Source organism: Coenobita brevimanus, chromosome 46, assembly GCF_032717465.1.
Source record: "Coenobita brevimanus isolate Jiangsu-jjx chromosome 46, ASM3271746v2, whole genome shotgun sequence".
In the NCBI taxonomy this organism is placed as follows: domain Eukaryota; kingdom Metazoa; phylum Arthropoda; class Malacostraca; order Decapoda; family Coenobitidae; genus Coenobita; species Coenobita brevimanus.
The window spans coordinates 51,467,072-51,494,729 of record NC_136999.1 but is presented as its reverse complement, the minus strand read 5'-3'; the positions used below and the strand labels follow the sequence as shown (position 1 = coordinate 51,494,729).

At 42.5% G+C, this 27,658-nt stretch overlaps 1 protein-coding gene across 1 annotated transcript in view; it reads right to left on the bottom strand.

Moving 5' to 3' along the window:
• Positions 1 to 27,658, bottom strand: part of LOC145398723 (putative neural-cadherin 2) — a 197,066-nt gene that overhangs the window by 91,435 nt on the left and 77,973 nt on the right. Inside the window, exon 4 of the mRNA XM_080271523.1 lies at positions 19,710 to 19,892. Within this exon, the coding sequence (XP_080127649.1) occupies positions 19,710 to 19,892 (183 nt within the window). The remainder of the gene's footprint in view (positions 1 to 19,709; positions 19,893 to 27,658) is intronic.

The following is a 27,658-nucleotide window of genomic DNA, read 5'->3' as shown; positions in this document are numbered from 1 at the left end:
CCCCGAACAAATAAAGGAATACGTCCTCTCTTGGTTTAGTTACGAGCAGCAACATGAGAATGATGCCCGTGAAGAGCGTAGAATTCAACGTGAATACGAGTGAGAACAACGTGAACATGAGCGAGAACAGCACGAGGAACACGAGAGAGAACGTGAACACGAGCGAGAACAACGCGAAAGAGAACGTGAATATGAGCGAGAACAACGAGAACACGAACATGCCGAGTGTGAGGCACGTGAGAAACATGAACTTGAGATGCTGAAGCTCAAGCGAGACTCCTTGGCTTCAGACACATCTGGTGCAGCTAACCCAAGCTCCACGAGCACTCTCCCTACACATGTTCTGGGGACCCCACACATCGAGCTTCCTCCATACAAGGAAGGTGAGCATATCGAGCCATTCATAGCTCGTTTCAAAGACATGGCTCAGCTGTACCAGCTGGTTGAGGCAGCTAAGTAGCTCCAGTTTCTTAGCTTGTTTGAGGGCCCTGCTCTCGATATTCTCCACAGAATTCGTGGAGACAATCTCACGTATGAGATGATGAAGGCCACACTCGTCAAAACATACAATCGCACAGTTGACGACGCCAGGAGTCAGTTTATGAGGGTGCGTCTCCAAGAAAAGGAGACTGCTGTTCAGTTCCTCGATCGGCTTACTGCTTACTTAGGCGAGTGGATGGAGAAAGATGAAACTCCTCCCATGTGAGAGGGGATAATTGACCTTATGCTGCGCACGCAGCTAGAAAAGTCGTGGCCTGCTGAGCTTATGGCTCAGCTTAAGATCTACCAGGTAAGGGATGCCAGCCAAATGGTGGAGAAGGCTGATGCATTCTTCACTGTGTATGGGTATCAAACTCGTAAGCAATACACCTGGAACGGGAAAGCTGACAAATCTGGGAAACCATCTCAGACTGAACCCCAGCAACAAGGCCGTTCTCAGAATAATGGCCAAGGTCCAAACAAGCCGCAGAAAAAGGACCGTGGTCAGAATATGCCGCAACCTGTCTGGAAGAGGTACGACAAGTACCCTAATCAGCAGCAGTATCAGCCACGCAATTGACCGTTGGGACTATCCTTTTCAGCACCAGCCCCAGTGTATCAGAGGCAGGAGGCAAACGCAGCCTTCATTCCTCAACAGCAGCACGGTGGTGTTGTCCCTAGCAGTACAGGTACTTCCCCACAGTTCACTAGTCCCCCAGCGACAGTGAACCCTCAGCCACAGGTGGTCAACGCTCCATCTCCTCAGACAGTGAGTACGACCCCTCAGGTATCTAGGTCTCAGGGCACCATGTTTGCTGCATCATTTATTCAGTAGCCTGATCAGTGGCTGGCTGCTTCCTTCACAGGCCCTCCCACAGGTAACAGTGCCTTCCTTGTTCAGCCAGGGTTTGTGGGAGGCGTTCCTGTAGAGGTTCTGAGAGACAATGGTTCCTCAGGTTGCTCTGTCAGGCAGAGTCTAGTTCGGCCTGAGGAGTACACAGGTCGACAGATCCAAGCTCAGCTTATTGATGGATCAGTGAGAGTGTTCCCTGAGGCAAGTATCCAGGTGGCATCTCCATTTTACACTGGTATGACAGTCGCAGTTGTCATGCCAGAACCTTTGTTTGACCTAATAATAGGCAATATTCCAGGTGCCAGTATACCTGTAGTTGCACTGTAGATGATGCTACTCAGACTTCGGCTGCAGTAACACGAGCCATGGCTGAGGCTCCAAACTGTGTCACCCCTGTGACCATTGCATCGCCGCAAGATCTGATTTGTAGCCAAGATGTTGTCCAAGGTCAACATTCTGACCCGACACTTGCTGCCATGCGGAAGAAACTGAGGGTAGAGTGATAAAGTATTCATGGGGAGGTCAAGCCAAGTTCGTTTGTAAACAAGGACGGCTCTACCGTGAGTCACAAACACCCTAGGGAGAGGTTCGACTGCAGTTCGTTGTTCCTGCTAAGTACTGCCAAGCAGTGTTAGAGTGGGGTCATTGCTCAGCCTCAGGAGGTCACACGGGCAAAAGGAAAACCCAGGGCCGTATCTGTGCTGATTTTTTCTGGCCAGGAATGGGACAAAAAATAGATAGCTTTTTATGTTCCTGCAATGTGTGTCAATGTACCACCAATCATGGACATGTCCTTCCTGTGCCGTGTGAATCCACGCCCATGATCTCCGAGTCAGTTGAGAGAGAGGGCAGTGGTAATGTGGGTGCAGATCTGATGTCTCGCCCGTTGGCCCCACAGGACACATTATGTCCGAGGCCTGTACATACACATGTACCGTTGGTTAAGCGGAAGTTCGAGACCCCCATAAGGACAATCCGAGGCTGTGTTTGAATTCCATTGTGGTGTCTCGAGCTGTAGGCCTCTGAGGATTCCCAGAGAATGCACATTATCCACATGAGAGTACACACCCACGTTGGGTGTTAAAATGTGACCTGCCCAAGATTGTGTAGGGACTCTCAGCTTGCCAATGTTAACCGTAAGTGTAGAGTAGGGTTTAACCAGTAAACTATAAGGGTCCTTTGAGATTCTGTCCTGGGACCACGTTTCCTGGTTAATAATAATGTAGGTTTCAGGTTTAACCAGTAAGCTATAAGGGTCCTTTGAGATTCTGTCCTGGGACCAAGTTTCCTGGTTAATAATAATGTAGATTTAGGGTTTAACCATTAAACTATAAGGGTCCTTTGAGATTCTGTCCTGGGACCACGTTTCCTGGTTAATAATGTATCCAATACAAAAATAATGGCGACCTCGAATGTACAAAGCATGGCTGTCACTTAAAATTTTCGGCTAGGGAGTACTTTTTGTAACATAAGTACTGACTGATAGGCAGAGAAATTGTAATTTAATAAAGACTGTTTGTTGCACTGACACTTTTGATGCTCCACCTTGATTGCTTTCGCCGATGCAGATGGCGGTTGTAGCAATTTTGTTGTCGAGATCAGCTGATCCGCCATATGCTGCCGCCTCATCTCTTCTGCCTCGTCGCCTCTATTTACTATTGATTTGTATTATATAATTTAACATGTAGGCACAGTTACACCACAACTGTCACACCTACACAGTGTATTACATACATCACGCTACATAACAATTAGTTGTTAATGTAAATGTAGCAAACTTTTCGCTCAGTTTGACCTGAGTACAGGATTCTTCACCGTTGTCATGGACTTTTTTCCTCAAGTTTGCTTCTATTAACGTAAATATGAGGTTTTTACGGTCATAGGCAACTGTGATTTTCTCCTGTAGCAGGATAGTACACACACCACAGTGTGAATCTTGTGTGACTGAATTACGAATTATATGTATGTATATCAAAATATTTTCTGAAGAAAAATTTGATTTTGATGGGGCGTAATGTCACGAATTCACGTGAGCGTATTAATAAATTCGTGACATTGTACACATCACCCAGTTCAACTGTCCTTGTTTTCACTTTGATCGGGATGGTTTTCAGAACATTTGTCACTGTTTCACAAGAGACCATTCTTATCCACGACATTAGAGCTCTCCCTGAGTGATTTATTGTGAGCCCCTACCCCCCCTGGGGCTAGGTTTTTTTTTTCAAGAATACTCCCCCAGTATCCCTGCTTGTCGTAAAAGGCAACTAAAAGGGTTGGCGGAGGGTTAGTGCCCCTCCCCGGAAAACAACTAACTAAAAAAACAAACAAGAAGCCTCGGACAAGGACTGACCAAACGTTGATGACCAAGGACCGGACAAAGGACATTGCAATTGGAACTTGGAATTTAAGGGGAGCAAATGATGAGGTGAAAGAGAGAGAGATTGTCCAGGTGCTTGAGGATGCGAAAGTGGATGTATGTGGAATAACTGAAACAAAATTGAGAGGAGAAAGTGTGAGAGAATGGGAGTATGGATGGGGTATATGTGCAGGAGTAGGTGAGAATGAGAGGGCAAAGGAAGGAGTATGTATAGTTGTGAGTAAAAGATGGAAGAGGAGCATAAGACAGTATGGATCAGTTGGGTCAAGGATTGTGTGGGTAAAGTTGAAAGTTGGAATACAATTGTGGGCGATTGTGTGTGTGTATGCGCCAACGCAAGATCGTGCTAAAAGAGTGAGAGAAGAGTTCTGGACAAATGTAGAAGTGTGCATGGAAAAGTTTGGAAGGAATGAGAGAGTGTTTTTGATTGGTGATATGAATGGTAAAGTTGGGAATGTGAAGGTGGATGGAATAGTTGGTGAGTGGGGTGTGCCTGCTGAGGTAGATGAGAATGGGAGTGCGTTAGTGGACATTTGTGCTGGGAGGGGGTTGGTGATAGTCAATACCCTCTTCAGGCATAAAATGATCCACAGGTATACATGGCGAGTGATGAGAAGGGTGGGTGGTGAACTGAGTGAAAGGAAGGCAATGATTGATTATGTGTGTGTGGATGAAAGGATGCGAAGATGTATATTGGATGCAAGAGTTTATAGAGGTTGGGGGAGTGGACTTTCTGACCACTACTTGGTGGTGGCCAGAATTAAAGTTCAAGTAAGATGGAGGAATAGAAGAAGGGAAAGACGAGAGGAAGGAGTACTTGCAAGGAGAGTGGAAAGGTTACAAGAGGATGAGAAAAAGGCAGAGTATAAGAGAGAAGTGGAGGAACGATTGGGCAAATATGAATTGGAGCAGATGGGGGACGTGGAAGGTGTGTGTAGAATATTTACAGAAGAAATATGTGCAGCATGTGATGTGGTGTGTGGAAGGAAGAGAAGACTTAGGGGGGTGCAAGGAACAGCGTGGTGGACTGAAGAGGTGAAACGGGCTGTGACACAAAAGAAGAAAGCATACAATGAATGGATGAGAAATAGGGGCGTGGAAGAAGTTGAGAGGCGGAAGAGAGAGTTATATGTAGAAAGAAAGAGAGAGGTGAAAAGATTAGTAAGAGAGAGTAAGAAGAGAGTGGATGAGGAATTTGGAAGGAATTTGAGTGTAAAGTGGAGGGACTGTAAGAAAATGTTCTGGAAAGAGGTGAAAAGAGTAAGACAGGGTGGATGTGAAGTTAGCAGGGGAGTGAAAGATAAAAATGGTAGATTACTAGTGGAGAAGGGAGAAAAAGTGAGCAGATGGAGAGAACACTTTAAGGAATTGTTGAACGTGGAGGATGGAAGTAATGCGAGTATAAGTGGCTGGGGAATGGCTGGGAGAAGGAAGGAGGTAAGAGGACAGGAAGAAATCAGGATAGAAGTTGTGGAAGCAATGAAGAAAGTTAAATCAGGGAAAGCCCCAGGAATTGATGGAGTGTGTGGTGAAATGCTGAAGCTTGGGGGAGAGATAGTAATAGAATGGATGTGGAAGATGTGCAGATTGCCCTGGGAGGAAGGTAGAGTCCCGGAGGATTGGAAGTCAGGTATAATTATTCCCTTGTACAAAGGGATCTACCCTGACGTATGGAAGCGAGGCGTGGACATTGCAAGAGGGGAACAAGTCAAGAGTGAGAGCAGTGGAAATGAGTTACTTGAGAGGAGCATGTGGAGTGACGTGGAGGGACAGGTTGACGAATGAAGAAGTGAAGGAACGTTGTGGGGTAGATGTGGATGTGGTTGAAAAGATTAGGAGAAATACACTAAGGTGGTTTGGACATGTGGAAAGAATGGAGAATGAAAGACTGACTAAGAGGGTGTATGTAGGTGAGGTGGAGGGAGGGAGAGGGAGGGGTAGACAGAGGATGAGGTGGAGGGATGGAGTTGAGAGGTATATGAGGGAGGGGGGGGTGAGTTGGGGGGAGGGGAGTCAAATGGTGGGTGACAGAGTGACTTGGAGGCGTTTTGTCTGCGGCCATCCTTTGCGGGATTAGGGCGTCGGGCTGTAGATAGATAGATAGACAAAGGAAAAGGGACAAAAGAAGTGTGTGGTAATCATAGGGGCATTTGTCTTCTTAGTATAATAGGAAAAGTGCATGGTAGGATACTTATTGACAGAGTTAGAGAAAGAACAGAGAAATTAGTTGGAGAAGAACAGGGAGGCTTTAGGAAGGGAAGAGGTTGTGTAGATCAGATATTCATTCTCAGATCTTTAGTGGAAAAGTTTCAAGAGAAGGGAAAGAAGTTGTATGCGGCTTTCATGGATTTGGAGAAAGCATATGACAGGGTGGATAGACTAGGATTGTGGAAAGTGTTAAGAATATATGGAGTAGATGGGAAGTTGTTGAATGCTGTGAAGAGTATGTACGATGGTGCGAAGGCTGCAGTGTGTGTGGATGGTGAACTAAGTGAATTTTTCTCTTTGAAAGTTGGGTTGAAACAGGGATGTGTCATGTCTCCATGGTTGTTCAATCTGTACATGGATGGGGTAATAAAAGAGGTACAAGGTAGGGTAGTGGATGTTGGAGTGGCCCTGGTGAGAGAGGATAGTGTTTGGAAACTCCCTGTACTTGTGTTTGCAGATGATACTGTGTTGTTGAGTGAAGATGAAGGGGAGCTGCAAGGCTTGGTGGATGAGTTTGAGAGAGTGTGTAAGAAACGGAATCTAAAGGTGAATGTAGGGAAGAGTAAAGTGATGGTCTTTGAGAGAGGTGAAGTCAGTGAATGTACAGCGAGGTTGGATGGTGAGGAATTGGAAAATGTGAGTACGTTTAAGTACTTGGGTAGTGTGATGAGTAAGGATGGAGGTTTGGAGGGTGAAGTGCTTGAAAGGGTACAGCAGGGAAGAAAGGTTGCTGGTTCTTTGAAAGCAGTGATAAGAAACAGGGAAGTGACCATGGAAGTGAAAAATAACTACATGACAGTATTGTGATACCAACTCTAACGTACGGAAGTGAAGCTTGGACGTTGTTGGAACGACACAAGTCAAGAGTGAGAGCCGTGGAAATGAGTTATTTAAGAGGAGCCTGTGGAGTCACATGGAGAGACAGGCTGACGAATGAGGATATAAAGGAGCGTTGTGGTGTTGATGTGGATGTGATAGGAAGCGTTATGAGGAACACAAGGAGGTGGTTTGGCCATGTGGAGAGGATGGAGGGTGAAAGACTGACGAAGAGAGTGTATGTGAGTGAGGTGGAGGGGGAAAGAGGGAGGGGGAGGCCGAGGATGAGATGGAGAGATGGGGTGGAGAGGTATATGAGAGAGGGGGGTGTGAGTTGGGAACAGGGGAGTGAAATGGCGGGGGACAGGGCGACTTGGAAGCGATTTGTTTGTGGCCACCCCAAACGGGATTGAGGCGTCTGGCAATAGATAGATAGATAGATAGACTGTATAGTTCACTTTCTTTCCGTTGACCGTTGAAGTTAGGCCACGCCCTCCTTCAGGCAAACACGGCCAGCCCCTACCCTTTTCAACTGTTTGAATTTAGTCAGCTTTCAGTCGCCTCAAGGGTAGGACCGTTTGTGCCCAGCGTAGAGCAATGCCTCCGTTGTACAGCGAGTTCCTGAATCTCCACCTAGGCGGTGAATTGGCGAAGCGGGCTTAGCGAATAGCAGCATTTTGATGTTCATCACAGGCACCCAGACTACTCGTTCGGCTCCCCTCCACTGACCAGTATTTCTCTTTGTTTTTCTAGGCTTAAGTGTGTTTAGCTTTTGAATGAGCGAGTGAGTGTATTCTCCTTGTTATTTTGAATTCATTTTTGAGACTCATCTAACGTAAATTTATTTCATTGTAATCAATAAATTTACAGTTCTTTTCTTTGAGCTTAATGTAATTAGAATCGTGTTTTATTTCTCCACATTGAGCTTATTTTAGTTGCCGCTCGTAGTTTGCACAAACTCTTTACATTATTCAAAATTGGCACTTAGGCCAGTTCTTTTGTATCAAACTTAAATCCGTTGTGCCAGCCAGGAGTTACGCACCGGCAGGAACCTGTTTATCATTATTAGCATTAGTTATTGATTGTCAGGGGTGGAGTCACTTTCTCAAGAGGCTAACAGTACTAACAAACAGCACACGTGAGTAATTAATCTCTGCTGTGTACTGTTGAGAAAGTTTATAAATTCTCTTCCTTAGAGAATCGGCGAAGTAAGCCAGCATAAAGTAAAACTTTCTACTTGATTTTCACAAGTCAATTCCTTGTTTCAAGTAACGTTCAGCATTATAAATTCACAAATTCACATCCCCCGTGACAAGGGTGTGCAAGGATGTCAGGAAATACGAAAGGAAAGTATGAAGGAAAGTGTAAGTTTAAGGAACAGTATGACGGAAAGTGTAAATTTATGGAACAGTGTGAAGGGAAGTGTAAACTTACGGAATAGAATGGCGAAGTGTAAATTTAAGGAACAGTATCAGGGGAAGTGTAGATTTAAGGAACAATATGGAGGGAAGTGTAAATTTAAGGAACAGTATGGCGAAGTGTAAATTTAAGGAACAGTGTGAAGGGAAGTGTAAATTTAAGGAACAGTATGACGGGAAGTGTAAATTTAAGGAAGAGTAAGCAGGGAAGTGTAAATTTAATGAACAGTATGAGAGGAAGTGTAAATTTAAGGAACAGTATGACAGGAAGTGTGTAAATTTAAGGAACACTGTGACAGGAAGTATAAAAGTTTGAAATGATAAATGGAAGAAAGAATATTGCTATCATGTGGAAGCGACTGAGGAAGCAAAAGGATAAAATACTTTGCAAAACTGATGAATGAGATTAACAAAAGCAGAGCACTGGTAAACATGACTTGGGAAGGTATTGAATAAAAGAAGAAATGTGATGTCCAATAATACCAAGGTGATGGAACTAAAAAAAAAAAAAAAAAATGCGGTGAAAGGACTAGCGAATGAGAAAGTTGCAGGTGTGGATGACATGTAATGCGGAAATGATAAAATGTAATGGAACAAGTAAAATGGGTTGTTTGTAGGTAATACTCGTATATCAAGCCACATGGGTGAGTGGAGTTGTAAATGAAGTGGAGGGCAGTGATTGTGTCCTGTAAGAGTAAGGGAGATTAATGTGAAGGCAGAGGTTGCAGTGAAATAAGTCTGCTCAGAATGTTGGGTAAGATAAGTGGAAGAACAGGACAGGATAGTTAAACCAGGTGGAAGAATATCTAGTAGTTTCTGGGCTGGTAGGAAATACATGGACCAGATATTCCCAGTAAGACAGGCAGTGGAAAAAGTGTGTAATAAGGACTGAGAGATATTTAAGGATTTGACGAAACTAAAGTAAATGGTAAAGTGAACAGGGACGGAGTATGAAAGGAACTGCATACGAATGTTGTGGATGTAAACTGCCGAAGTCAAGAGCATTTGTGCTGGTGGGGAAACATATGTAAGAGTAAATGGATGCATAAAGAAGAGGTACAATGATAGTACTGGGGAGAGAAAGGTGTGCTTTGTTTTCATGGTTGTTCAGTATTTACAATCCCTGGTTAGTTCATCTTTGTGGAGATCTTCGCCTTTTTGCGGCATATTTCTCATGTGACAGAATAAAACAACATTTTGCCTCTCCATCCTTTCCACCAAGATAGTGAAATATCAAAGTTAGGCTGAGATTAAGTGAAAAGAATGTAGTAACATGCTGAGTTCTGTCAACGCTGCCGATTAGATTATTTCGATCACAGTTTGAAACCATAGAGCTTCAGTAATCAGCCCATCTTACTAATGTTATTGGCTCCGCCAACGAAGTTGGAGGAGATTAAGTCTTTCTCTCTGTGAACAGGTTATCTCAAAAAGTTATAGAATTACAATTAAATCTGGTGGATTGGTGGGCAGTGCATCAAGAAAGAGTTTATTAGACTTTCAGGTGGATCCGGATCCGGGTGCGGGAATAAATCATAAGTTTCATCGGCGTTGGCGGAGATTTTGGATCTCTTAGATTCAGTAAAAGGACTGCTGGGCTCAAGAAACACTGAAGTGTATGCCTAGAGTTGGAAAAAAATGCGTATCTGGGACTCCCTGGTATGCGGGCTGGGTAGGCTGGATGAGAAAAGATACGTAAAGATGCGTGAAAGATGCGAAGTGAATACGTCCATCGATCAAAGGGTTAAAGGAAAGTGTGCCTCCATGATCTGGTCACACTGAGAGGATGGGTATGAACAGGGCTGTGAAATGGGTTCATATGAGTGAGTTTGAGGGTTGGAGGAGGAGGAGGAGGAGGAGGAGGAGGAGGAGGAGGAGGAGGAGAAGGAGAAAAAAGATTATGAATGAAGAAGAAGAAGAAGAAGGAAAAAGAAGAAGAAGAAGAAGGAAAAAGAAGAAGAAGAAGAAGGAAAAAAAAGAAGAAGAAGACGACGACGACGAAGAAGAAGAAGAAGAAGAAGAAAATAATAATAATAATAATAATAATAATAAGAAGAAGAAGAAGAGAGGAGGAGAAGAAGAAAAAAGATTATGAAGAAGAAGAAAAAGAAGAAGAAGAAAGGGGAGGAAGACGAAGACGAAGAAGAAGAGAAAAAAGGAAGAGGAGGAAGAGGAAGAGAAAAAGATGATGATAAAGATGATGATGATGGAGAAGAAGGCTTACGGACTCAAAGAGGGTCGTTAAGGCAGACAAATTATACCAAGTCGTAATTTTCCCCATGAACACGATACACATCAAAGTTACATTCAGATCCCCAGCTGTACGGCTGGGTAACCGATTTTGTCCACGAGTCTGACCGGCCAGGTTATCGAACCCGAGTCTGTCCAGGTGCAGGCTGGAGGTGCTAACCAATATACCATGTTGTCTGGAATATATGAGGATGCATATAAAGGCTGCACCCCCCCCCCCTTTATTTAGTATTATTATTATTATTTTAACTAAGAAGTAGTCAGAGTTTTCCCATAAAACGAAGAAAAAGAAAAGGGAAAGGAAGAAAATGGGAAAATTAAAGAAGAAAGAGGAAAAAGAGAAGAAAAGGAGGAAAAATGGGGAGGAAAAAGAGAGAAACAGAGGCAATGGAGAGAAAAATGGAAGGGAAAAAGGAGAGAAAAAAGGAGGGGAGATAGAAGGAGGAAAAGGATAAGGGAAAGAACGAGGAACAGAGATAAAAAAGAAAGAAAATGAAGAGGAAACAGAAAAGAAAACGAAGAATAATTAAAAAAAAGGAGAAAGAAGAAAGGGAAAAAAAGGAAGTATATGGAAAAAGAGGAAAAGAGGAAGAAGAGGAAGAGCAAGATGAAGAGGAAGAAGAAAGAAGAAGAAGAAGAAGAAGAAAAAAAAGAAGGAGGAGGAGGAAGAGGAGGAGGAGGAGGAGGAAGATAGAGGTGTCATGCCCAGGTAGAAACGTGTAACATCGTCCGCCTTACCTGGTCGTCAAATGTCTTGGATTTTTACTCCTGTCCTGAGATGACAGATATATGAGAAAGCTGTGTGCCTCTTTTGCTGCTGTTCTTTATGCTACTCTTGTTTTGTTGTTTTGGCTGGTGCTGTTATGGTTGTTTTGTAGCTGTTGTTTTTGCTGATATTTTTATTAGTGTTATTGTTTCTGACTTCTTGCTTTTTACAGATGCCTTGCTGTTCTTGATTTTGTCATTTGTTTTGTTATTTACCATTGTTGTTTTGACATTGCTGCTGTCATTATTTTTTGTTGTTCTTTTTCAAGCTTGTCATTGATATTTTTGTTGCATTTTTTTATATTTTTCTGCTATAACTGTTTTTGGAAAATACTCTGAATTAAAAACAAAGTCCCTGTCATATTAACCAACCTATAGCGTTCATCTTCACAGAGTGTGTTACCCCAGCCGTGCCCCGTGACCATTATCTCATCCATTCTGCTCTTCAGTATCTACCCGCCCCGACTATTTCCATCCCTCCAACACTCAACCCTTAAGAGACGCTGTGACAAACCTTACTGTGAATGCCACTCCAAATACACTGATAGTATTCAAAGGATGTATTCTTCCCTCCATTTTCCTTCACCAGCCACCATTTTAGCTCACCCTACTCAATCCTTTTGCCTACCCCGCCAAAATCCTCCTCCTTTACTTTTGCTTTGTATTTTGCCGGCCTACCTACAGTGTCCAGCTTTATTAGAAGTAGACTGTAGCACCAATCGAGCAGGGCGGTACTCCCTCGGTGGATGGAAATCTGTTGACAAGGAGTGCTGAAGCTCCCGTTTCATCAGCCCTCAGGACTAGTTCCTGACCATCCTCCTTTGCACAACTTTTTTGGTGTTTCAGCAACACAGAGAGTTGGCCAGCATACTCTCCAATACAAGTTTCTCTAACTGTCAACACCAAACTACATGCACATTACACACTACACTTCCTATTCAAAAATCAACCAAAATGGCGTCTTCTAATCAAGGCTCTGAGTCCCCAGGGGGGTGGGGGGACCATAAATGCCCCCACCATCCGCCTCTATCCCGGCGACGACCCAGCAAGATGCCTGGAACCACTGTCTGACTCCTCCTTCATTTCTGCAACATTAGCGGCCTTTCCTTTAACTTTCTCTGTTGAACACCACCCCTCATCCTCTAAACCTCACCTTCTCTTCCTAACAGAGACTCAGCTGTCTGAGGCAACTGATAGCAAACCTTTCCCTGTATTCTTCTACTTCCTCTATACTCATTTCAAAGCAAAAGGTGGCTGTTGTGTATATGTGCGCAACAACTTATCTTGCTCTCGTGTTCCTGAACTCGATTTTTCTGAATTCTCGACTCTCTGGCTTCGGCTTTCCTGTCATTCCTTGATTAAATATATCTGTGCTGTTTACTTATCCCATAATTCTGCTATGAAGAATTCTTTGACTACCTTACTTCTACGATGGAACACATCCTATACATTTCTCCTTACTCTGAAATCTCTATTTTAGGAGATTTCAATGTTCACCACCACTTTTGGCTTTCCTCTCCTTTCACTGATCCACCTGGTGAACAAGCCTACATCTTCTCTATCCTTAATGACCTAGAGCAGCTAGTACAGCACCCTACTCGTATCCTTGACCGTCTTGGAGAGAGCTCCAACATACTCGACCTCTCCCTTGCAACTAATCCTTCTGCTTATACTGTTTATCTTTCCTTTCCATTGAGCTCCTCCGATCACAACCTTATCACTTTAACCTATCCTATTGCTCCAGTATGGCCTGTGGACACTCCAAAGATATGTCAGTTGTGGCACTTTGGAGCTGCAGATTGTGAGGTCATCCTCCTTTCGGGATTTTGGCAAAAGCTTTGCCATTACACTTGACATTTCAAAGGCTTTCATTTGAGTCGAGTCTGGCACAAATCTATCCAAGCCGCCCTCTTGCGGTTTCTATCCTTCTATCTGTGTCCTCATCTCAAGCTTCCTTTCTCGTTTTCTATAGCTGCTGTTGTAGCCGGCCTCCGTTCTTCTCCTAGACCTGTCAATAGTGGTGTTCCTCAGGGCTCTGTCCTATCACCAACTCTCTCCCTTTTATTCACCAATGACCTTCTAAGCTGTACATCAAACCCTATCCACTCGTACGCTGATGATTCCACCCTTCACCTTTCCACTCACTTCCCACAGTCTCCATCTTAGCAATTACTTCAACAAACAAGTGGTGAGGCTATGACACACCTAATGTCTGACTTGGCTCGAATCTCTAACTGAGGTAAAAGTAATCTTGTTGTTTTTAATGCATCAAACACTCAGTTCTTACACCTATCAACCCGTCAAAATCTTCCACAGGAGTACCCACTAATGAATAATATCCAGCTCAATCATGCATCATCTTCAAACACACTTGTGGTTTCATTCTCTCGGGATTTATCTTGGAAAAATCATATTGCATCTCTTGTAAAATCTGCTTCCAAGAGATTAGGTGTGTTAAGCCGACTTCATATCTTGTTTACTCCTGCAGTTGTTGAAGTTATATACGGGTTTTATTCGCCCCTGTGTAGAGTACATCTCTCATGAGTGGGGAGGCTCCCCACATACAGCTCTTCTCAACAACGTGGAGTCAAAGGCTTTTCGTCTCATTAACTCTCCACCTCTTACTGGCTGCCTTTAACCTGTGTCTCTTCGCCGCATTGTTGCATCTTTATCTATTTTCTATCGCTTCTTCAATGGTCACTGATCCTCTGAACTATCTGCTTGCATCCCTCCGACACCACGAGGGGCGCGTAGCACCCATCTAGCAATAAACTCTCGTCCCTTTTCTGTCCAAGTCTCTAATGCAAGAGGTAACCGTTACTCCCAGTCCCGCATTTATGCAACAGGTCAACTCTGGAACTGTCTCCCTTTGCATTTCCTACTTGCTATGAACTCTGGTCTTTCAAACGCAGTGTGTCCAGGCATCTCGAAATGAACGGATCTTGAATTTGGCTCTGTTGAATTGTTTTTGTTTTTTCTTGGAAGGAACGGTTTGCGGGCTCCTGACCTTTGGCTCTTTCATCCTTGCATAAAAAAAAAAAAAGACTTTCCAGGCAGGTCCCACCACACACCACCATCTTACCTCATTCAGCTGATTCATCTTTCCACCCACTATGTCCTGAAATATCGGAATTATTATATCTTAATCTATTGCCCCCAAAGGGTTGATTTTTGGCAAACTCCTTCAAAGGCATGACCTGAATCCATTTATATTGACTGAACTACTCCATGTCGAGGAAGGCGCAGGAAGGGTCCAGGCAGAAAGGGACAGCACTGTGGGGGAGGAATATTTTGGTTCTGGCCTTTCATGCTACTGTTTGAAGTTCTGCGGTTCCAATTTACATGCCAACAATTGCCCCTCTCTACCCCTCCTGACTCGGCCAACCACTTCATTCACGTGGAAACAGTTGGTGCATACTGACTTTGTTCGCCTTCCTAACTGCATTAATTGATTTCGATAATAAAATAAGATTCATGATAACCGACTGAAATGGAAGTATTTATAGAACCTAGTGATAATTTTGTATGTATCTGTATATGATTTTCAAGGTATTTTGTGAACATTATTGATAGTTGTATTGGGTGAAAGGATTACATAATAAATTTTATATATTTCACTTGATCAGGTACCTCCTGAAAATATTGCATGAAGTTGTTTGTTGTGCTTACGTGATTACTGCAGAATTTTTACACAAGTCTAGTGATTATACAGTAGACTTTCTCTATACCGGATCAACTGGGGGGAAACCCGATCCGATAAAGCCGATTATCTGGTTAAATCCGATGGTCCTCCCTGGAGTGGGACTTCAGTCACATTATAGAAAACATATGTGCAAGACAGCATATTATAGTGCTAAAAATGAAAACTACACCCACTGTTCACTTACTTGGCCCATAATGTCACACGTTTGTTATGGCACTTCATGACTAGCCCAAGCGGGTGAAAAAAAAAAAAAAAAAAACACCGCTGCAGTGTTGGTATTTGCCTTCTGAGTCACCCCGCACGTGGGAAGTGATCCGGTTTGATCCGTAGGCCAGAGTTGTCCGGAAGGTTTGCATGTTTTTTCCAATTTACAGGATGGCATCCGCTACGTACGACTTTGTGTTCATCGACCTCAAAGTTTTTGTTAAATCCAATATCCTATCTGGCTGGGTACAGTAAAGCCAGGGTTTACTGTATAACGACCGAAATGTGTCTCACTCATTCAGCCTTTTCTGCCGCCTCTGAGGCAAATATTACAGGCTCCCTCAACGTTTAGATTTTCCTCTTAGAAGGTAGTGAGCTCTATTTTCTTATTCTGTGTGATGTATTCTACCAGACTGTAGGGATGGAGGTGCGATTTGAAAATCTAGCATTTCGTTCTCAAAATTCCCTATGGGGGGGGGGGAGCGGGATATAGCAAATCCTTGGTTTTTAGAGGTTATATTGATCTTCATACCCTGAGGCGACCTAAAAGATCAAGAGTGACAGAAATCTTAACTAATTAATCTGAGTCTGGACATTGACTGACTTAATTATAACGAGTAGAACACGTTCAAGATGGCCCGAAAGTAATGACTGTACCTGAACTTATCTGATTAAAACCAAAATGAATATAAAGACCCTAAATGGACCCAAATGGATGTGAAAGGCTCTAACTGCAACTGAATATCCCTCAACTGGCCTAGGTGAATATGAAGCCTCTGAGTACATCTATATGACCGGAATGGCACAGTCTGAACCCCAGTGGATCTAACTACAACTGAACTGGCCTAACCTGACCTACAATGCCTTGAGGAGGCTGAAGTGAGGTCTGATTGGACTTCAAGTGGCAATATTGGATTTGGTAGCACGTAAATGGCCCAGGAAGAGTCTAACTGGTCTTGATTAACCCTGAACTGATTCTGAAATGAATCTAACCACCTTAATCTGATGGTATCCTTTATTTTATCCTTGCTTCCTCCAGACGACTGTATTCAGCTTAGTGATTCGGTTTAGAGGAGACTATGGGTTCAGCCAAACCTTTCACTGGCCCCTTCGCTACAAGTCTCCACTATGATGAATGAAATCGTCTGGAGGTAATGGAATAAATCAATGGGACACAGGGAAGGAGATGCTTTACCAGAGTGACCTGACTGGGCTACAGCTGATATCCACTGGTTATAGATTGTTTCAGAGATTTGTGAATGTTTGTAAGCGGCCAGGTCGGAAAGTAAATGTACGATAATTCATTTGCTTTACCTTGGCCCAGATTGTCATCCTTCTGCAGCTTATATCACGTGGTTCAGTGACAGAAAAAGACAAAACTGTGACTCTACATCCTTTCTGTAGCACCTCTTCGTGACTGGCATATATTCTAGCATTCAAGATGGAAGGGGGCCAAGGTAGAGTGAACGGAGTAGTGTAGATATGAGTAAAGTGATGGCTGTTAAGAGGGAAGGTGATTCACAAGTGCTCTGTTGGTAAATAAAGGAAGACTGGAAGTAGAAGATTTTAAGTACCTAGATGCAGTGACAAAAATATATGTAATTGTATGACGGAGTGAATATTAGAGTGATTCAGAGGAGTAATTGTGGCTGGTGTCATGAAAGGCTTAATACGGCATAGATGCAAAGGCTTCAGGAGTACTATATTATGGTGTATTAGTGGTGTGAAAGAAAGTTAAATCGGGGAAAGCCCCAGGAATTGATGGAGTGTGTGGTGAAATGCTGAAGCATGGGGGAGAGATAGTAGTAGAATGGATGTGGAAGATGTGCAGATTGGCCTGGGAGGAAGGTAGATTCCCGGAGGATTGGAAGTCAAGTATAATTATTCCCTTGTACAAAGGAAAAGGGGAAAAAGAAGTGTGTGGTAATCATAGGGGCATTTGTCTTCTTAGTATAATAGGAAAAGTGTATGGTAGGATATTTATTGACAGAGTTAGAGAAAGAACAGAGAAATTAGTTGGAGAAGAACAGGGAGGCTTTAGGAAGGGAAGAGGTTGTGTAGATCAGATATTCATTCTTAGATCTTTAGTGGAAAAGTTTCTAGAGAAGGAAAAGAAGTTGTATGCGGCATTCATGGATTTGGAGAAAGCATATGACAGGGTGGATAGACAAGGATTGTGGAAAGTGTTAAGAATATATGGAGTAGATGGGAAGTTGTTGAATGCTGTGAAGAGTATGTACGATGGTGCGAAGGCTGCAGTGCGTGTGGATGGTGAACTAAGTGATTTTTTCTCTTTGAAAGTTGGTTTGAAACAGGGATGTGTCATGTCTCCATGGTTGTTCAATCTGTACATGGATGGGGTAATAAAAGAGGTACAAGGTAGGGTAGTGGATGTTGGATTGGCCCTGGTGAGAGAGGATAGTGTTTGGAAACTCCCTGTACTGTTGTTTGCGGATGATACTGTGTTGTTGAGTGAAGACGAAGGGGAGCTGCAAGGCTTGGTGGATGAGTTTGGGAGAGTGTGTAAGAAACGGAATCTAAAGGTGAATGTAGGGAAGAGTAAAGTGATGGTCTTTGAGAGAGGTGAAGTTAGCGAATGTACAGCGAGGTTGGATGGTGAGGAATTGGAAAATGTGAGTACGTTTAAGTACTTGGGTAGTGTGATGAGTAAGGATGGAGGTTTGGAGGGTGAAGTGCTTGAAAGGGTACAGCAGGGAAGAAAGGTTGCTGGTTCTTTGAAAGCAGTGATAAGAAACAGGAAGTGAGCATGGAAGTGAAAAAGTTACTACATGACAGTATTGTGATACCAACTCTAACGTACGGAAGTGAAGCTTGGACATTGTTGGAAGGACACAAGTCAAGAGTGAGAGCAGTGGAAATGAGTTATTTAAGAGGAGCCTGTGGAGTCACGTGGAGAGACAGGCTGACGAATGAGGATATAAAGGAGCGTTGTGGTGTGGATGTGGATGTGATAGGAAGCGTTATGAGGAACACACTGAGGTGGTTTGGCCATGTGGAGAGGATGGAGGGTGAAAGACTGACGAAGAGAGTGTATGTGAGTGAGGTGGAGGGGGGAAGAGGGAGGGGGAGGCCGAGGATGAGATGGAGGGATGGGGTGGAGAGGTATATGAAAGAGGGGGGTGTGAGTTGGGAGCAGGGCAGTGAAATGGCCGGGGACAGAGCGATTTGGAGGCGATTTGTTTGTGGCCACCCCAAACGGGATTGAGGCGTCTGGCAATAGATAGATAGATAGTGCTGTTATTTGCGTATGAGTGTGGATTTTGGAACGGCATGAGGGTCAAAAGTCAAGAGTGAGAGCAGTGGAAGAGGGACTGGTAAGTAATGGATTCTTATGTGGACTGCGTGAGGTGGATAGGATAAGATTTATATGCGTCTGTAACGGATACTGAGCAAGGAAATCTGTAAATGGAACGCAGAAGAGAATGTGGTTAGATGAATTGGATACGTGAGAGAATAGATGCAAATATGATGGCGATAAGTGTATAGTCATCTGATTAAGGAGGAGGCGTGGAAGACCAAGAATAAGAAGAACGGATAATGTTTGTGACAGTGTGAATAAGCTAGATATGGAAGTTGAAGAACCAGCAAGAGTTTACCTCAGAGGCGTGGCTGGATTTTATTGCCACGTTATCCCATTCAGGGGACAACGAGGCTGGTCACTCTCGCCTTAAATGTCAGGACTGAGCAGCCAAATCCTGGGCCCCTAAGCTCTTAATGGGGCAGAAAAAGATTGGATGATGGAAGGATGGAAGGCGAAGATGTGAAGGAACTAACATGGGAGTGAAATGGATGGATGAATTACGTACTGCGATGCACAAAACAAGGACTACATCTTCCTTATATATTGGATAATCGAGGGAATGGCTCTGTCTCACAAGAATAATAAAACGAAATTTGTGAAGATCTTATGGCATGTGAGGAGGAGCTAAGAATTTCAAAGGCTTGAGTGGCGAGTGAATGGATGTTGGTCCACATTTACTGAGCACTCTTGTTTATTACCACACTTTTCTTCTTTTCTCTTCATGCTTATGGATCCCTCCCGCCTCATGCAAATGGGAAAGAGGGTAAAGATGGTGGTGGTTGTGGTGGTGGTGATAATGATGATGATGATGATGCTTGTGGTGGTGGTAATGATGATGATGGTGGTGGAGGTGATGGTGATGATGGTGATGATGATGATGATGATGATGATGGTGGTGGTGGTGGTGGTGGTGGTGGTGGAAAATACTCAAAATCGCAGTGGGATGGTAGAAACAGTGAATCAGACGATATTTAAAACCATATATGGATGAAAGCAGAAGGGGTGAACTAAACGAACATTTAAAATCGTTACGCGGATAAACGTAGTTCTCACCTTAAGACTTGTTTTGGGCAGGATGCTGAAAAGGATTAATCATTTCACTCCACTCACGTATTTGTAATTTTTGTCCTGCAACCTTCAGGTGATTTTAATGTTTATGAGACTTTAAACTGCAGGGTTTAGATATCACCTTCATTAATCGTTCAAGTACTACCGGTAGGCTATAAGTCCTTCCTAAACTGAAAATATAAAGTCTGGAAGTACAAGAGTATATTTAAAAGATCTTAAAATCGTTGGACAAAAACAAAACCTCTAACCTTAAGAATAGTTTTAGGCAGGTCGCTGTCGTCCTCCTCGGTGATCTGTGTTTGGTGTAGCGGCGAGGGGAACACTGGCGGATACTCGTTCACATCCACCACACGCACCAACACCCTCGCCTCGCCCTCACCAACACTGCCACCACTACCATCCACAGCACGTACCGCTACCACCAGCTCGTACTGTTGGCAAAAAAAAATAATAATAATATAAGCAAAAACAAAAATAAATGTGAAAAAAAAAAAAGATTGTTGTATTAACGCATATTCGTTCATGTCGATCTCAAACATCAAACTTCCTTCCATCACTACTGCCACGACCAACACCATCTGCACCATCCACCACCTGCACACTCGGTCAAAACATCATATTTATGCAGGTGATCGATAACTTCTTGTTGTTTATCGCGATTTTTCTTTGGCCGAATATTTATGAATAAACTGTTCACTTGCACTGTTGGCAAATGAAAACGGGCTGATGGTTTTCATACAGTCAGGGAAAAACTCTGGCCTACTGTTCTACTGCATCTACTGCACACTTCATGGCATGCCGTCACAGTCCTTCATGACACCATAAGGAAAATCAGCCATGAGTAGAAAAATAAGCCAAGCCTCATTCAGCTTAGTGAAGCAAATGACAGATACAAGAGAGGAAATATTTAGATGGAGAAACATATCGTCTCACTCAGATTAAGAATAGCCAATAGAAGAAAGTTGAAAGTAGAAGAGGGGAAAAATATGCGAAATTTTGCCTTGCAGACTCAAAACCGTTTCCACCAACACCACTAATACAACCACCACTGTCATTGCCACCAACCACAACCACCGCCATTACTACCACCACTCCCGCTACCGCCAGTGTTGTGTGTGCACTACCTGCTGAAAGTAGTGGCACTACCGCTACCACTACTTGGATCACTATGTAGTGTCATTACCACTGCAGTTATTTTTTTTCCCCTAAGAGTGCACTGCCACCAGTCTAGCAGTTACCATTATTTTACAAAGTTTGTTTTTTTATTATTAATATTTCTGCAGTAATTATACACAGCCACCTGGTATTGATGTTTATGCCAGTAAAGTTTATTCTATATGCAGGTTTTGGCTTTCATTTACTGTAACCCAAATAACATTTATTGTATAATATTTTCATTCATAGAAATTACCAGATTCCTCTTGAGTTTATTACCAAATTAATATCTTCATTATCAGTCTTACATATACGCAGGTAAGTATAATTAATAAATAAATATACAGTATATATTATACATGTTTTATATATATTATAATATGAAGACAAGTTATCGTTTACTGTAAATGTAAATAATAATATCAAGCTGTGTGTGTGTGTGTGTGTGTGTGTGTGTGTGTGTGTGTGTGTCACGGAAACAGTAATAAATATCGACTTAATTCTTTTTGCATTAGGTCGGGTATAAGTTGAGGGAGTGTTATAAAAAAAAAAAAAAAAAATGACGACCGCGCACGACGCGACGCGCAAAATTTTTGGAAATCGCGACAATTGCAAATATACATTTTCTTTCTCGACATTTTGGTCAGAAATGGTCATCGTGGGCTCAGTAATGTTATGGAAACAAAAATGATGGTATTTGCAAACATTTTGAGAGGGAAAGGCTCTTAGTCCAGCAAATTTTTGCAGGCAAACACTAGTTGTTAATAATTCACACAAAATATATTGCAGTACCTGGAATGAAGAAATATGCATAATACAAACATATTTATCAGCAAATTTAAGGTTAATACCAAGTCTTGTTCCTTCATTACTAAAAACATTTTTCATTATCAAGGTCGCCACAGTTTGGACATGGATAACACCATATGGCAACCCTACCAACACAACACTGGCATCCACCTCCGTCCAGACTCAAACTTGTCCGATTCTCGTCTAACAGAACACGACTAAGAGTAGCCAACAGCGTTTGCAATACCACAGAAATTATCCCTGGCTATTGTTGCACTAATCTTAATACAAGTAGTGCACTACAGCTACTTGCAACTAAAAAAGTAACTCTGCTGTGTAGCGTCACTATCTGTACTGAAACTACTCCCAACCAATCAACCATAACAACAGCTACCACCTTTACCACAACCACCATCGCTGCCACCACCACTTCTATGCTACTATCACCACCGCTGATACCACCACCACTACTATCAGCACCACTATTACTACCACTACCTCCACATCACCACCACCGCCACCATCGCTACCACCATCCACGGCCCGTATCATACCACCACAAGCAGCTCGTAGTGCTGGCAAATAAAATGGCATTATGGTTTTTATGTAGAGTATAAATGTTCGCTCATATCAACTGCAAACACCAAAACTTTTTCCACTACCACATTCACTTTTATCACCACCACCACCACTACCACTTCTATTACTACTACTATCAACATCATTACTATCATTACTGTCACCACCACACTAAACTTTTACTACGGTACTATCGTAACCATCATAATTAACACTACTTCCAATGTCGTTACCACAATTAGTACCACCACGGTCGATATTACCACAACTACAAGCTTGTAAAGTCAGTAGGAAGACATCATCATCATCATCATCATCATGCATCTCAATGATTAACGATGCTATACTCTTTTCACCTCAACTTGACCTTGATTTTCTTCCTTTTGCAGCTTAGTTTGCGAAGAAAAAAGACAATGCTACAGCTCTACATCCCTCCCATAGCACTTCTTCGTGACTAACACCATATTCTAGTTATTCTTGTTACAACTCAACATTTAAGATAGAAGGAAGGCAATTTTAGGCCGGGTTGGAGTAAAAAGAGTATAGTAAGGTTCAGGAAAACACAAAATTAAGTGAATAGTAAGACGGAGCTTATTAAGAGAGATACAACTTCACCATCATTAGTTGCTACTGTTTGGTGGATTAAGATGGGATGATTAGTGCTACGTGTGAAGAGTTCATTTCCACATTACCCTCTAGCACTGACACCCACCTACCACCATCGCCACTACCACTACTACCACCATTCACCGTTCACACCACCACTATCAGCTACAACTGTTCTGTGGGTTAAGGTGGGATCACGTTTATTATGTGGTGGGTTTACATCTGTTACATGCAGCTCTGTTTCTACTGTACCAACCACCATCGCTGCTGTCACCACTACCACAATTGCTGCTATCACCACTACCACCATTACTGCTGTCAGCACTACCACCATCGCTGCTATCACAACTACCACCATCCACCATCCGTCCCATCACTATTACATTCTACAGTTTGGATCATGTCATTACTACCACTACTACCACCATTCACAGACTACTAAGATCGTTACTACCACTACTACCGTTCACAAACTACCACAATCGTTACTACCACTACTACCACCATTCACAAACAACTACCAGTAAACACAAGAGGATAACTTTTTTGTTTTATAATGTGCTTACTGTTATCAGCCAGAAGAAGCGACTCTTCTTTTTCCATTCACCTACCACCACCACCACTACCATTTCCACCACCACCACCACCACCACCACCACCACTTACAAACATCCCCCAACACCATCACTAACACCACCACCACCGCCACCACGCACAAGACATCCCCATCATCACCACCACCATGTACAGACATCACCACTACCACTATCTTGTCCTGTTTGGTGGATATGACAAGATTATCCCGTTCACGACGTAGACATCTTGTTTTATTCTTGCTGCCACCAGACGAGTTGATTCGCATGACTATCACCTACGCAGCAGCAGTTATAGTAATAGTGGTGGTAGTAGTAGTAGTAGTAGTAGTAGTAGTAGTCCCTGGTTCATCTGAAATGTGTACCCAGTGGACTACAGGCTAAAGATGCCCTTCTCCTGTAAGTCCACCATCCTCCTTTTATCGGGTGATAGGTATTGAACTGAGGGAGGTTTTTATAAAAGGGCAGCTCCATTGCTCGGCTATATCAGTGCCATTTCGTGAAGGCATCCCTCTCCAGGACCTGCCACCAAATACAGTAAGTTGTAGGCAATATCCACCTCCTGAACTGAACAAAATTGTTTTGCGGTAAGAAAATGAACAAGACAAAGGACAACTACGGTAGTCGCACCAACCCGTACCATATCTACCACCGCAAGACATCCCCGAAGTTGTCCTTTGGATATACCCCTTAGGCATACCCCAGACGCATCCCAGACAGCTCTTATGTTCCCCACCTGCCCCTCTGACGACCAAATTCTCCTCCGACACACAACAGACACACAAATAACCCCTATCATTGAACAACAACCTCTCTCCCCCCCCAAGCAAGACGTTCATAAAACTCTACGGTAACAACTTGCCAGATATCAGTATTAAAAAGAAATGTACAGTGATAGCGAGTGACACGGTTAGGGACAACCGTGATTGGCCGCCCATGTAGTTGCGGCAAAAGACATAATCGTAGTAAGGTGCTAAAATTCTAGCTCGCTCTTACCACCACTTACATCACCTCCTAACATCACCACAGTTTATAACCCAGCATGACCATTCGGAACTGAATGAACTTCGTTTTGTTTTGATTTCTTTGTTCGAGCTGATGTAGACTGAGTGGAATTTTGTAATGTTTTGACTTGTCTTTGTATGAATTGAGCTTTATTTTTGGGTAATACAGCAGTTCAGTGTAATTGTTGTGTATTAACAGTGGTTTGGGAACGATTTTTGTGACGATTTAAGCAGTTTGTGGCAATCATTTGTGACTGTGGTTGGCGCCGTTGTGTTGGTGGATGTAAACAACTGCAGTCTGGTACAGCATACTTGGTGTATTTAGTGCTAAGCACTCCCCTGTACACAGCGTTGTGAGTGAGTACTATTCCCTTAGTTTTTTTTTTTTTTTCCTTTTCACCAGCGAAACAGTTTATATCCCAGGTTTACAGTTATCCTTACAGGTAAGATATAATTGTATTTTCATATGTTGTAACTTTTCAGGTGATAATAAACTTATTTGTGTATTGTAAGACTGTTGTGACTTCATTGTTGTTGTATTTCAAGTTGTATAATTTTAGTTCTTCATTCCAGGTAATGGTTAGCTTTACATTCTTTTTAACAGGTATATTACTAACCAGTAAGGTAGCTATTCCTGTATTGTTCTAAACAGCAACAAGACCCCCACCAGTAAAACCTGTAACCATTGCATAAATTGTCACTGTTCTAGCAGGTTTTGTATATGTAACATATTCTTGTTCCAATATCTCTTCCAGATACTAATCAGTATTATGGGATTCTTTTTCTCTGATAAATCCTTGCAGTAACCCTGGATTTCAGAATGCCACGGAACATTATTTGCGTAGCCAGCTCCGGTAGTTTCACCGGATCCATTTGTACGGACCGCACCTTTGTTTGCAGGATGTGCAAACTACGTCAGAGACTGGAAGACAAGCTGACCGAGGCTACCAACAAAATTTAATAGTCTGACCCGATAAGTTGATGTGCCGGAGGAATTCATTGCGAGTAATGTCGGACACACTGCAGAGGACAATGTCACTGCTAAGCCAACTGCAGTCCAGGTTAACCATCCTCCTCCTCCTGTAGTTACTTCTCCCCCCACCGTACAGAATGAGTTCCAGCCAGTGCAGAATGGTGCAAGGCTTGCAAAGAAAAGGAGCATCATTCCAGTAACAACATACAAGTTTCAGATTCTCGCAAAAGTAGAGGAAGAGCCCCATGAGGCAGGGGTTGTGAGGGACTCCATCATCCGTGGTCAGTTGGTTGAATTTTGTGGCAGGGCACCCTCTAAACGAAAGCATTTTTGTATCCCTGGTGCAGGAGTAGATGACGTAACGGAGGCTGTGGATGATATTTTTGAGAATGCAGAAAATAACAGCCTAATTATCATTCATACAGGTACAAATGATGTCGTACAGACCCGATCAGAGGAGCTGATAGAGAAGTACAGGAGGATGATTCGACACTACAAGGAGAAAACTAACAACATCTTAATTTCAGGAATACTCCTAAGGATTGGTACAGGGAATGCCTTCTTCAGTAAAGCATTTAGTTTAGATAATAGGGTCAGGTCACTTTGCCTGCAGGAAGGAGTTGAGTTCATCGACACATGGAACCAATTTTACGAGCAGCGAGCACTAGTTGCGAATGATGGAATACACTTGAATCCCATTGGTTCTGTCCGTCTCGGTCATTTGCTTAGTGATGCAGTAAGTTTTTTCTGGAGAAAAAACGAGCATCAAGGAAGGCAAACGTAGATGTCATGAAATCAGATGAATCAATAAGCAATGGAAGTTTCACACATCGGAAAGGAAAACACATAAAAGCTCTTCTTGTGAATGTGCATAGTCTGCGTAATAAATTTTCTGATTTAGAGGCCCTTGTCTTTAATGAAGATTATGACATAATTGGTATAACAGAATCGTGGCTAAATACTGAGGAAAGAGATTTTCTAGAAGAGTTTAATTTACCAGGCTATCACATTTTAAGTAGTGAAAGGAAGAATCGAGCAGGGGCGGTGTGTTGTTATATATTAAATCAGGATTTCATCCAGTCGTAATTACCAAGCCATGTATTGAAAACATAGACACTATTTATATTCTGCTTAGGAATGAATCTTGTCGTAAAATCATATTTGGATTAATTTATCGTCCACCCGGTCAGCCACTCTACATCGATAATAAAATCTACAATCAAACTGCCAAAATATCTTGTATGCAAAGCACTGTAATATTTGGGGTGATTTTAATGTACCAGTTCCAAAATGGGGAGAAGTGCTATCCTCACAAACCGGGGTAGACCTGTGTCCAAACTTGCAGGAAAGTTTTCTGTATCAATTTGTAAATTATCCGACACGTGGAGCTAACATCCTAGATCTTGTCTTAGCCACATCAGAAAACGTAGTGAGGAATGGTACTGTAGGAGAAGAATTTAGTACAAGTGATCATCGCACAGTTACATTTAACATTAAATTCAGTGAAGACAATGTCAGGCCCAGTTGCGAGAAAGTGCTCGACTTTAAGAGGGCAAATTTTAAGAAATTAAAGTCATATGTTGGTGCAGGTAACTGGCATCTTATTGCCGAAACTTTAGATATCAGTGACACGTGGAATTATTTTTAACAGAACCCTCAACAGTGCTGTCAGGTTATGTATTCCAATGCGCAACAGAAAGCCTGCCAAAAAAATTCTAAACCCAAATTGTGGAACTCCAACATTAAATATCTTGCATATAAAAATTATGATACCACAAAGAGTCAAAGTGATAAAAATAAATAATATGCCCTTCGACAGAAAGCTAAAAAATTAATTAGATGCAGTAAGAAAAACCTTGATGCACATATTGCAAGTATCAGTAAATCAAATTCCAAAGAATTTTTCAGTTATATAAGAAGCAAAAAGGCAATAACTCCAACAATCGGTCCCTTATCACAAATAACAGAGAGCACACTCATGATGAAACTATGATGGCGAAAATTCTCAATACATTCCTTGCGTCAGCATTTACAACAGAAAATATACATACGATTCCTGCTGTTTCCCCCATTCCTATAGAAGAGGACAATATAATCACTGACATTATAGTTAGTGATCGTGACGTACTGCTTGCAATTAGCAAATTAAAAGAGAATAAAACACCGGGACCGGACAAAATATCTTCACGTGTTTTGAAGGAACTACAGAATGAAATTGCAAAGCCTTTATCTGAACTTTTTAACTTATCACTTAAAAGCAGTAAGGTGCCACATGAATGGAAACCTGCTAACGTAACCCCAATATTAAAAAAAGGCAACAGAGCACAGCCAGAAAACTACTGCCCAATTAGTTTAACATCGGTGATTTGCAAATTGCTTGAAACTATTATCAGAGATATGTTTGTGAAACACTTAGAATCAAACAATCTCATCAAAGATTCTCAACAAGGTTTTCGTAATAATCGCTCTTGCCTCACGAAACTGCTAGACTTTTTCAG